At 37.3% G+C, this 13379-nt stretch overlaps 1 protein-coding gene across 3 annotated transcripts in view; it reads right to left on the reverse strand.

The window, feature by feature from the left end:
- The window catches only part of CAPN7 (calpain 7), a 34193-nt gene that overhangs the window by 9081 nt on the left and 11733 nt on the right, over positions 1–13379 (reverse strand). For 2 of the 3 annotated variants that reach the window (XM_027733309.2, XM_027733312.2), the window contains 9 exons: positions 12927–13012; positions 11962–12055; positions 10374–10520; positions 8569–8675; positions 6969–7089; positions 6570–6714; positions 3967–4066; positions 2225–2360; positions 1720–1795 (listed from right to left, as the gene is read on the reverse strand). In XM_027733309.2, the coding sequence (XP_027589110.1) occupies positions 1720–1795; positions 2225–2360; positions 3967–4066; positions 6570–6714; positions 6969–7089; positions 8569–8675; positions 10374–10520; positions 11962–12055; positions 12927–13012 (1012 nt within the window). The remainder of the gene's footprint in view (positions 1–1719; positions 1796–2224; positions 2361–3966; positions 4067–6569; positions 6715–6968; positions 7090–8568; positions 8676–10373; positions 10521–11961; positions 12056–12926; positions 13013–13379) is intronic. The other variant, XM_039391225.1, reaches the window with a different exon arrangement.

A 13379-nucleotide genomic window follows, 5' to 3' on the forward strand; every position in this document is an offset into this window, starting at 1 on the left:
CCCAAGACCTGCAAGAACTGCTTATCTATGCCTCACCAACGTCACAAATAAGACCTACATGTGATCATGTTGAAATTTCACGAGAAAGACAAGGAATGTTTGAGCACTCTTTAAAAAATCTCTGAGGTGTCTGTTCCTTCTCTGTTGGCCGGACAGTTCCAGAATGCATGCAACCTAAATCTTTGGCCACTGGGTAAACAAGACTTAAAACATGTTCTTTTGACTACACCACACACACTTTTTCTCTCTCTCCCCAAATCCTTGTGATCATTACACAGATGTAGTTGCATCCCAGTACCAAACCACATGTGGTACTTAGAAACATCCTAAATGTTTGCTTTTACAATTAAACAATGTAATTTGTTATTTGGCCTCTAATTGGTTCTTTCCAGACTTCTTTTAATTTCAGTGAAGCAGGACCAAATCTAGCCAATTACTTCGACAGGCCCAGGATCAGGTCCTTTTATTTTCTTCCACAAAGCAACATGGGAGAGGGGAAAGGATTAATATAAAACAATAAGAAGCTTAGAAATGGGAAATCTCAGCCTTGCTGCCAAAGGATTAACCTGCTTTGTTCTGATCTTATTTTAACAGATGGTTAAAAATAATACTGCAGCTTGACCAATCTATTTCCATGGAAAAAGGTTTTAAACAAATTTGAGCTCGTGAGAGTAAAAGTTTTTAAAAGAGTTTGGATAGCAAGACAAAACATATGAGTCATTCAGTTCTTGCTAGTGATCCTGCTAAGAAGACTGTCTCTTTCAAGCACAGCAGAATTCCCTCCACTACACAATGTGCTTGGTTTGCCCACTTAAGAATGTTTTCAGTGAGACACACGTAAAATAAGCACTGCTGCAATTACTAGCAAAACCAGAAGCAAGTCATGGGCTGTAAGGAAAAGCAGATGCTTTAACAAAATCAGCTCTTGCAAAAACAGGTGATGATTTGGTCAGGTCTCAACAGATGCTTTCAGCAGAAAGACAGCTTGGATTCTAGGGAAATTGGTCAGCACAGTTCACTGAACAAGACCAGATGTGAACAATGCAACGCTTACCAGTGTGTCTCAGCCTGTGTTTCAGATCTGCTATCGGTCTTGAACTAAAGCATCATGGCTTTTTCCCAGCTACAGCAAAGCTCCAAAAGCCAAACCCTTTCTTCTCAAGGTGAGTAGAATCTGACATATAATGACCAAGACCGGTATTTTGATAAAATTTGAACATATAAGTATTTTTCTTAAATATTCCTGGAAATATGTTGAAGTGTTCACCAGAATCTCATAAGCTTGCTTAGGTACTTTATTAAGCCAAATTCATAGAACAATTAACCTTGATTATTTTCATTTAGTGGAAGCTGCAGACCTTTAAATAATTTCACAAATGTAGGAAATAATTATGCTATCAGAGAAACAGAAGCGCAGCATCTGTTCCCTCTAAGCATTAAGTACTGCCACTGCAAAATAAACAGAAGAATAACGAAAATGCTGCAGCAAAATAAGTGTCAGCAGGACTATATAGATCTCTTAGTGTGCTTCCAACATGTAGCTTATTCCTTCAGTGTAGACTGTTGAAGGTGATCAGAGCTAAACAACTATTTCATAAGATTGACCTCTTAGTGAGGCATCTAGTCTTAAAGCAAAAAATGCCTTTCCTCTCCACAAAATTCTTTGTAATTCCTCATTTATTTATAATATAATTTTCTTGACAATTAAGGTACACTAACCTGGATAGTAAACTTTTTTGCCATCAGTCTTGTACACGACCATTGTAATGAATTCCCGATTGTGTGCAAAGTCATCCTATAAAAAAACCAACCAGACACAAATCAAGCAGAGTTGTACACTTCTATGAAACAAAATTAATGCTTCATCAGAGACAAGTACACATTCTACCATCCTTTTTGATCACTGCACGATATGACCTGATATTTATATTTACTGAGATACCCAATGCAATTCTTTTTTAAATGCCTGAAATAAATAAACGGCCACTAATTTAACCTATTCAGTCCCCAGGATTGAAAGTTATTTCAGAACCTCTATGGTGGAATAGAACCACGTAGCTCAAATGTTACTCTGGGTCTGTTTCAATTTTAGATATGTGTACCTGCTGAATTTAAAATTTATACATACACACACAGGCATACACACCTGAACATGAAACATGAGTAGTAATATACCAATAACAGAAAGCTTTACAGAAAGGTTTATGGAATAAGCACCCAGCACCTTGTCAGTGATGTGCCTGCTGAGCAGGACCCAGACGGCAGCACCACCCTGTGGACACTGCACTTCCAGCTTGTACTGAGGATTGTTGGCCAGGCTGTAGGCATCCTTCACCGGGCCCTGCTTTGCATCCCAGGTACTGAAAGTGATACAGACACGGTGTTAAATGAGTAAGAAACTAATTCCTACTTTGAAACTAACTCCAAATTCTACCTATACAGAGAGCTAGCTATTATCAGTGAGAAGACAGAATACAGTCTCATCAGAAGCATTATCCTAGAACATTGTTTTATAAATGAGTTCACTACAACACATGTATGATAATAAAAAATGCTAAATACAAACAGACTGGCTGGTGACTGCAACCACACAAAGCCCAGAAAAAAATGAACCAATCAGGGAGCCTGAGCTACACATATTCTAGTCATGACTGCATACACCAATATTAAATGAAAAACACCTACGCTACTGTAACTGCAGAAATCCATCTATAAGCTATGGTTAGTTCCAAAAACTTGCCAAATTTTTTCATCCAGTTTTTTTATTGAGGCAATTTTTATTTTAAAATTTGATCTGTTTCATGTCTGGAAGGTTGCCATGCAGGAATTGTTAAAGATCTTTGAGGTATCCTACTGCAGAATCTGCCTGGTGCCTCATGAACTATGGAGACAAGGAAAATACAATCTGAAAAAACAGAAAGTGCTGATGGCTGAATGCAAAGTGCAGCATACTGGAAACAGAAACATATACAGCTATTCCTAAGTCTGACTGACCCTCCCACATTTTTAAAACTGAACAGTATTTGTGGAAGGCTGCATTAACTAAGCTTCAAATTATCACCATCATTACTCCATTTTTTATGACAAGTGCCACTGTGCTAAGGCATTTCCCTACACAGAGGTACGAGAATCACTAATAATATAAGGACAGACAGACCAATAGGTGAGCTTTGACATTAGCATACATGTTACCGCATCTTACTATACCACCACAGTGTATTTTAGAAATAACTGGAACACAAAGATAGAAGGAGCCTTTGCAGATAAGCTCAGCAGTCACACTCTGGATGAAGGAGCTCGTGCAGAGCTAACACAAGCAGAGGCAGTTGTGGAAGTAGTGGCAGAGTGCAGTATAGTGGAGTGGAAAAGTAAAGAAACACTTGCTTTCCAAAACCAAGACACAGATACACACACTTAAACTGGGAGACAAAAAAACTGAATGTGATGGATATTTGGTAAGAGATGGGTATCACATTCAGAAAAAAAAATCAGCGGCAAGGAAGATTACTTAGTTACAACTGGTGAAAAACAGAATTGGTTAAACTACTCTGACTTCAGTGAACACCTGTGAAGACAACACATGCTGCACAGCAGACTTGCAACTGGCCAGAAAAATTAATTCCAAATAAAATTGAGGTCACTCAAGCACTGTCTGGTCACTGCTTAGAGACAGACTGCACAAAAATCTTGATTTCTATTCCGATAGATGTGGGACTGAGGTCAAAATCTGGTTATGCAGTCTTAGGTCCACAGCAACATCACAAAGGTCACTGGAGCTTCAACTCTGTTACAGAAGTAGTCAAGAAGAAAGCCTGGGTTGAGAATTTAAAAGTGCGAAATCAGGCTCAAAAGAACATGGTTGGAGTTCAACCTCCTAGCTGTAACTAGGAAGAATGGAAGGAAGGAAACACCTATTCAGAACACTTACTGAGATTTTGACACAAAAATTTTATCTTTTGGACCAACCTGTGAATACATGTAGATTCTTTGAAAAGACTTGGGTTCCAACTCAAATAAATAACATCATAGTACTGGCACAGGTCCTCCCAGGAAATCCAGAAAATGCCTAAAAAGGAAATGCTGTTATTGTTTTCTTAGCAGATATCTTGATTTTACTTGTTTTTCAAAAGTCTCTTTCTGGGCAAATGATACAGCTTATATTAGCCAACATTTCTGCAAAACTTAGTTTGCAGAACTGCATTGCCCAAATGTTTAAATTTAAACAAACAACTTAAAGCAAGAAAAAACAAGTTAGTCTCTGCTTATTATCAAGAACTTTCTGAAGCTGTCAGAATGCCTTTCATTCTCAAGCACTAAGCAGAAGGTATGAGAGGATCTGTTGCGTTGAAAGAGACGTCATTAGGTGATTCTGACCTGCCTTCCCCCTTTCCTAGGTTTCTGAAAACAAAAAGGACATAGTCAAACGGGTTCCTGCAATTCAACAACGTCCTTCAGTAATCATCCAGCACAATCAAGTATTCAATCAACATATGAGTATGTTTGAATGTATTTCTAAGATACTTCATCCAATGCCTACGTCACTTGCTTTGGCACCCTGAATTTGCTTCACCTTTACAACACCTTCACCTTTGCTTCTCCCTTACAACTTCCTTTACAACATAGCTCCCTTAATTGCAAGCTCCTGTAACTCCAGCCAACAAGAGTGCCTGCAAAACAATAGATTCCTAATGGAATGAACTCTTAAAATGGTAACAGCCTTATAATTCAAGTCTCTGCCATAGGCAGCTGCAGATCTTGCAGCACTAAAAAACAGTCATAATAGCTACACACAAAAAGTAAGACCAGAGTGCAAATCCAGTTAGAAGGAGCAACTCCATTAAAATTACTAATGTAATTTTATATAAGATTTTAACTACTAGATGTTACAAACTACTTACTAAATGAATTGGTAAATAAATAATGAGCCCTCATAACTGCCACAAAGCCAGGGCTGCTATTCTTATACTTTAATCAAAAGTTTTCCTTATGCATTTGCGTGAGGCTTATCAATAAATGCTCTTCATAAAAGAGTTTGGCGAAATAAACACCTGAAGAAAAGTACCAAGATCAGTGTTTACAGAGCCATAGTGCTGTCCACTCTCTTATATGGATCTGAATCATGGGTCATCTACCACCACTACCTGCGTCTCCTAGAACGCTTCCATCAACGCTGTCTCCGTACAATCCTAAACATCCACTGGTCAGATTATGTGACCAACACATCTGTTCTAGAACAAGCAGCAGCCACAAGTATTGAGGCCATGTTGCTGAGAACACAGCTGCGTTGGGCAGGACACGTCTCCAGGATGAAGGACCACCGCCTCCCTAAGATCTTGCTTTATGGTGAACTTGCCACCGGCTGCCACAAGAGAGGAGCCCCAAAGAAAAGATACAAGGACTCCCTGAAACAACATCTCAGCCTTGGCCATATTGATCACCACAACTGGTCTACTCTGGCCTCCAATCGGGAGGTCTGGAGACATACCATCTATAACGCTGCTGATGCTTTTGAGAAAGCACGCAGGATCACCCTTGAGGAGAAAAGGCAACGCAGAAAGAACCGTGTCTTGCAGAATATACCATCTAAGGAGTCTTTCTGCTGTGCCTTTTGCAACCAGACGTGCCTGTCTCGTATTGGCCTTTTTAGCCACCAGCGTGCCTGTAACAAATGTGGGTAGAGCCCTTCCCAAATCTTCATTCGCGAAGCCCAGCCATGATGATGATGATGATGATGATGATGAACAATAAATGCTAAAATTTAATGGATTTGGATGTATACAGTCGTAGAAACAGAGTGGCACTGAACAAAAGGGCTCCCTCATAGAGATATGGAGACAGCAACTAGGATACAGTAAAAAGCAGAAATCTCTTTTGGAAAGTAAAATGCAGCTACTGTAGAATTTCTAAACTATTGGCAACCTGTCCTTCCACCACCAAACCCACGCTAACTTTCCATATACTATACTCTGTTGCTCCCTTAGAAAGAAGGGACAACATTGGGCATCATTCCAAGTGGTTTCTCTGAGCAGAGACATACTAGTGCCACTATCTCGAAGATGGATCTCAATCTAATCTTACAACCTGAAACAGAGTGTATATAATTAATATATCTACAAACAAATCTTCAATGTAATGCAAGGGAGAAAGAACCCACTTACCTCCAGTACAGGCAAGACTAATTTAAATACTGATTACAGTAAGCATGCTGTACGTATTTGCTAATGTCATAGGGAAAACCCCACAGAAAGTCCAGTGACATATTAAAAAGCATGTTCTCTTTGCAATGAACTCCCCCACACTCAGATGCTGAGACAGCAACACATAAGCAAAGAGGTACTTTCTTGTCAGTGAATTTGAGATATATTTAACAGTCCAGATTACTTAAACCTCAGTCAAACCTGAAATGACAGATTTAGATACAGAAATACTTCCTAAACTTTTGGACTATTTAATTCATGGTATTTGTTTTACTCTCCTTGTGCTTAAGCATTTCTTTCCACCTTCCTACAAGGATACATGACAAAGATCTGTATTATTGGAAAAAATAGTGAATTCTCAAACTTTATTACCATTGTCTATTTTCTGAGCTGTTCTTGGATCAAAGTTCAAGTATTTTTGTAAATCTGGGGTCCAATTTCTTGTGTCATTTTCACTGTATCGTCCCTTCCAACGTAAGTGGCTCCAGGGATTTTTCAACTGAAGAAATCTAAGTCCCTAAAGAAATATAAAATAAAATTCATCTTGTCAGGGTAATTTTTACATATTCAAGGTATTTTTTATATGGACCAATAGCTAAAGGAAAGACAGCATCATTAAGTTTTCTGAAATTTCCCAGTGGAGACCAAGACAAAATACACTATATTAGCCCTTAGAGAAAAAAATCAGTAGCTGCCCACCTAAGGTAAACCTAGAAACCCACTGGAGTTTACAAACGGGCATCTGAAAACACATTCAGTTTTATTTGATACCTTATATTCTCTTATGTCCAACACTGCATATGCATGGGTTGGAACTAAACCCCATTTTTCTCCTTCCTCTTCAGACATCACCCCTGTTGCTGTGGTAATAAGGACATCTCCCTTGTGAAATCTGTTAAAAAAAAAAGCGAAAAAAACCTTAATTAAAACCTTGCAAGTTACAAACTAACATTTGCCAGAGACTGTTATAGTACGTTTTTAGACTGTCCATTAGCATGCCTTTGGTTTTTGGTCAGCAGAAATCACTCCTGAAAAAGCTTAAGAAAGTGGAACTATTTTTCTTTCAGAATTAAGTATAGACTTTAAGTGAAAAAATATTTTTTTAATGTAACTTCATATTTTCATAAACATAATTCAGCATTTATCAACCTGAAGTTCGACCTGTGTCACTTTTTAAAGATACTCTTCACAGGTCTTCAGCTGAGCACAAACGTGGTTTCATCAACACTTAGCCAAGCACTGCACGTAGTAAATTAATAACGCTGTCACACCCCCAGGATTCTGAAGGTGCTTTCCAAAACCTGAAGAATGAGAAGTTCGTGCTTCTATACTTTTGCAGGTGTTTACACTCAAGTTTTGTGTTATGAATAGCAATTGTTAATTTTGCAACAATTATTACTCTGAAAACACACTAGCACATTTCACAGTCCATGCTAGAATTCAAGTACAGACTCAGTGTCCCCAGACAGTGTACAGGGTCACTGGGCTATGGATCAAAACATTTTCAGTCTAGCACAGGTAAGCAATAGTGATGCTATAATGGCTAGATACCATTCTAACTGCAGTCACACCTCCAAATTACAGTGCTGGAATATCTGAAGAATTGTTGACAGTCATCTAAAAAGCTCCTAACCGACTGAAAAAGCACTGTCAAAAGAGTCATGCTCTTCTATCATGAATGCAGATGTTTCAGTCATCAGAATAACACCTCTCTACTGCACTGACATACATAAGAAACTGGTTGCACAAAACCATTTTGAAAGAAATCCAAGTATTTGATTGCTGGCATTTATAAATTGCAGCTATGCCTTTCACCACAAGTAGAATAATAGAATCATTTAGTTTGGACCTTTAAGACCATCAAATCCAACTGTTATGGTATGTCTGAAGACAAATAATGCTGTTTTGATAGATTTTTGCTGCTACTCCAGGACACTTACTAATGGGGCATAATCTTGTGATATGATTAGAAATACTATATTATATCTGCTTGCTAAGGACAGCAGATAAGTGCATAAGTTCCGGGGAGCTGTGTGAGAACAACTTTTAAACACTTAACTTTTATGTTAACTCCAAGCTGCTCTTCTCTGACTCTGTGTTCTATTTTCTTCATCAAGAAAAGGGCTACTATTATTTTTCTTCATATGTAAAGAATCAAAATTCCACAATATTTTACTCTTCTGTTTTATCAAAGCCACCAATACCTCAATTTTTCTTCTTCCACAAAGTACATAGAGATTTTATAAAGCACAATCTGTAGCAATACCAAAATGCTATCAAAGGATCTGTGATGACTGTACTGCTTTTACAGTGGTAATGCACCTACTACACAGCAAGCATTTTAATTACTTAGGAAAGAAAAAACATCTACCTCTGATGAAGCATTCTGAAAGTACTGTCTTTATTGAAAGCTTGATTGTCAGAGTGCATAGCAATTCTTTCAGGTATCCAACCAGTCAGTGCATGGAGATCAATATTCTGAAAAGTAAATATTCAAAAGAAATCAGAACAGATCCATCAGCATATGACATCTTATAAAAATGCCTTGAAAGAAATCAAGTATACACACGTTACAGTACAACTCTACACCTAAAAGGCTCAAGATAAAGACTAACAAAAAATTCTTTGATTAGATAAGGACAACATTTCCAAATCGTTTAACAAAAACAAAATGAAAAACAACCAAAACAACAAAACCAAACAAAACCCACAAAAAACCAAACCAAAAAAAAACCCCAACAAAAACCCCAAAAAATCCACCCCCCCCCCCCCAAAAGCTGGAAATTTCAGAGTAACAGAAGCATAAGAGAATCATCAGTCACACTCATTTGTGTGATGTGTTCTATTTATTTCATTGATTCACAAACTCTTGAAGCACAGTCTCAAAAGCAGTATATATGCATTTTAAATAATTTAAGTTTTACTTTAAGGCTCAGGGTTTGGGTTTTTTTTATTCTTTTTGGTAAAGCTGACACTGACATGTATTTCCATAAAAAGATGCTTTAATCTCCCAACTCCTTGAAACATTGCTTATTCCTTTTCTTTTGCTTTTTACTCCTCAAAGCAAAAACAGACACTCTAAATGCTTGAAGTGTCAATAACCAGCACTGCTGGGTGGGAACTTGAGGAATTACAAGTACAAGACAGCCAGTAAGTAACCCTGATTACACAAGGAAGATAGAATATAGTGGAAATCAGAGGGGGTGGGAAGGGTGGAGATTAAATGTCACAAGTCAAGCTATTTTTCCAGATAGCAAGTTAGAGAACAACAATGAGAATAAAACACATCTATTCTCACCAGCTTCTGTCCTTCAAAACAAAGCAGCTTAACATTGACATATGCACAGATAAAAATGTGTGCTACATTTACCCCTTACACAAAGCCACATTTGTTCCATAATAATTTTTCAAGGGATGATGATTACCTAGTATACCCTCCAAGAATGTGATTAACTAGAATGCGAACAGCACCATGAAATGAAAAAATATACTATTAAAATTTTAAAGAATTTTAAAGTGAAATCTGAAAGGCTTCCTAAGTAACAAATTAAGATTATAAGGGATACTCATTTCAGTAAACTGTCCCTCTTTGAAAGAATAATTTGCATGCCAGTTTAGCTGCAGTACAATCAATGACTGTTTCTTTAGTAACCACATTATAGGAACCCGATACATATTTATGTAGGTGAGTGGAACAATCTGATAAACAAACTTGAACAGATCAAAGTACTTGCTCCCTCCATACACGTCCTGAATGACTAGCCCTTTCCTAGCTGACTCCATTACCTAATGAGGGAGAACTGCCCTATTGAGTTAGAAACCAAAATCAACAGTATTGATATGGGCAAAGAAATTTTATGACTTCACCCAACACTTTCATCTAGGCTTTATATAAAACACATGTACTTCCCGCCCACAAGTGTCAATAGTGCAGTCTGAGAACTAAGATTAACTTGGACCATCAAGATATCTTGCTCATTCTACTTTGATAGAATAATTTCCTTAAGTACAGCTAGGAATATTTGAAAGAAAGTAACAAAAAAAAAAAATTAGGAAAATGGCAAACCCAATACTTGTCTCCCCAAGCAATTCACTTTGATTACACTAGAAGGAAATTATTTGACCCAATATTATCTAAGTGGAATTTCTTCCTCTAAGAAATAATCTCATACTTACAGAATTTGATCCAGGAAAATCATATCCTCCCATGACCTTCATGTAAGCCTTTTCTATTAGTGACACCCATAATTCATTCTTATTATTAGAATAAGAGCAGAGAAGTTCCCCACTATGATCAACAGGTAACTGGTCATCTATGATTACCTGTTTGAAATGAATGAAAAATCATCATAAACCTAATAAAATAATTTGAAAGTGCTTAGGAAATAAACCAAACCCCTCATTAATACACAGCTTCTCAGATACAACCAAACCTAACCATTATTCTCACATGTTAACACCTCTATCAATTCTGCAGTGGTTTGCCCAAGTGAAAAAGAAATTCTGTTGCCATCTCTGACTCGCACTGGCCCAACTGAGTGTCCAGTGAACGGCTGCCTCTCTTTCCCATATGTAAAATAGGAATGACGACAGTACAGTCTTATAAAGTGTTTAATATCTATTGCAAAAGGTACGTGCAGAAACGTTCAGTGTAATAACAAGCATAAAAAAGTAAAGAAAAGCCAAACAACATTCCTCAGCTAATTAGGAATCAAGAGCATGGACTGTGCTTGGTAGCCAGCAGAAAAATAAACATTTATTTGTCTATAAGGAAACAAACTGTGTCATATCACTTTCATAGCCTCTACTTCCAGATTTAAGTTTCTTCCCTCTGAAGAGGGAAAACAACTCATAGCAGCAGCTGTTACAGTATTAACATTTCTTCCTTATATTGGGTAGCATATATTCCTCATTATCACAGATTGTTCCCGCATACTTGTAGTGGTATGAGACAGTTTCCCTGAATAGATTTTCAGTTTTCTGTTGGCATTAGTCCATTACATACAGGCTACCAACACAGCACATTTTCTGGTCAAATCCTATCTGTGCAAAAATGAATAATTCTTTTCATAGAAGAGCAAATGGCCATTCATCATAACAAAAGGAAGCCATTAAGAGATATTTTGGAAGGGGTAAATAAGAGCAAGGCAAACACATAAATGATATTTTCTTGAAACATTCAGATTCCAGAATTTTGCAGCTTGAGGACTTCCTGACCCAGAGGTTATATCTTAGCAATTAAGAGCCTTTGACGAGTTTCGCCTTACTCCCCCACCCCCATGAATATGCTCACTCTACTTCTGAACTCCTCTAAACATTCATCAGACAATATGATCTGCAATAATCAGTGCTACTATTAAGTATTATATGGAGAAATACATTATTTTATGTCCTTATTTATTGTGCTCAAAAGAAAATTAAGTTTTTTGTCAGTTTAAAAACTTCTGTGTTCAGGCATCTCCTCTCCATACTAAAAATCTGCAGTCGAGTTACTCCTCTATGGTCATTCCATATCTATAGTCTGCCTGGATGTCCCCCTCTGTACTTTTAAATTCTGTAACTTCCTTTCTAAGATGGGGTGGAAAAGTGCACACCCAATTCATAAATATGGGATATGTAGTTTTGCTCCTGTTTGGTTTTCATAATTCTTTTAAGTGATATAAGGATTTTTTTGCTATGCAAGCACTTCACAGTGAAGCAGACCAAGCCTTTAAAATATATGACTTAAACAGTAATAGCACTAAGTCTCCCCAAAACCATTTACCTTTCTAGGTACACCATTGATATGAAGCTTCACCATGTATTTACCACATGGATTATACTCTGGCTCCCCTTTCTTATTCTGAGGGTAAATTATACTGTTAATAGAAAAAAAAAAAAGAAAAAGAGGAAGTTGTGACAAATTACTTGGCTGATAACAATAAGAGTGGGATTAACACAGTTTGTTTCTGGAATTTATACTTAACACCAATATAGAGTTTTTAATGAAAGAGCAACTCAAATTTAAAGTAAAAAATAATAATGTGGAAATAGGTTTTATTTTTCAGGCCTTGCTTTTCCTGCAGCTTTCTGCTTAATATAGTAGCAAAAAGAACATAAGTAACCTAATTGTTTCTCAAACAGAAGCAAGGCAAAGGAAATTATCTTATTATTAAACAAATGGTATTTACATATCTCTAATGTCATTCAGGGAAGTACTGTATTTATAAGTTAAACATTTGAAGAAGAAGGCAGTGCAGAACTCACTGCTCTTGAAAAGAACACAAGTTCAGTTCTAATGAGAATAGGTTAAAACGAAGCAATCCAAAAACAGTCACACACTGGTCTGGCAAGGGGCTCCCATCAAAGTCCACAAAACTCATGGCAAATTTATCATGGGATGCCCAACGAGTGGAACTCAGACAGTTTTGCTAACATTAATTCTACAATGAGTTGCAATGAAACTATAAAGCATTGTAAGTAAAATTTCTATTAAAAAAATCCCAAACAAATAAAAACCCCTTCTAAACTATTCATTACTCCTTGAAGCAGACCTAAGTTAAACACCAATGTCTGTATACGTATCTCTATGTAGTTGGCTCTCCTCTTAGAAGTGCTGAAATCACAAGTCCAAGGGAGATGAAGGTGAAACAAATGCTAGTTTTTACTGTGTACAAGTGTCATGGAACATCTTGCAAAAGCTTGGCAGTATTAAGTCCGGAAAGACCTTAGAAAGCAACAGCTACTTACCTCGTGATCAATTTTTTGTTATATCTTCTTTCATATGCTGCACTGATAGCTAGTGATGCCACGAAAGAGCAATCTGACACTATTGTCTACAAAGAAAAGAAAACCAGTGAGGACATTTACTAATAACTCAAATACTGAAAGATGAATGCAGTGTATGGAGGGAAGGAAAACCATCAGTTAGTAATTGCCTTCAAAAAGGAAAGCTTTAAACGAAGAGAAACAAAGCCACTACTAAAAAGGCAGGAAGTGTATGCTTGTTCAACACGAGTCCCCTACAAAGCAAACCAAAGTCAGAATTACTAATGACAATCAGAGGCAAGCACAGATACCTCAGCATGCATTCACACTTACTCCTTCCTCCCAAATACCATATCCAAGGGCATAATCTATTACAGATTCCAGAATAGTTTGGACCATCTGCAACTTGACACTAGGATATGTCCCCTGCTTCCC

Source organism: Pipra filicauda, unplaced genomic scaffold, assembly GCF_003945595.2.
Source record: "Pipra filicauda isolate LSUMZ 115617 unplaced genomic scaffold, ASM394559v2 scaffold91_size2508729_pilon, whole genome shotgun sequence".
NCBI classification, from domain to species: domain Eukaryota; kingdom Metazoa; phylum Chordata; class Aves; order Passeriformes; family Pipridae; genus Pipra; species Pipra filicauda.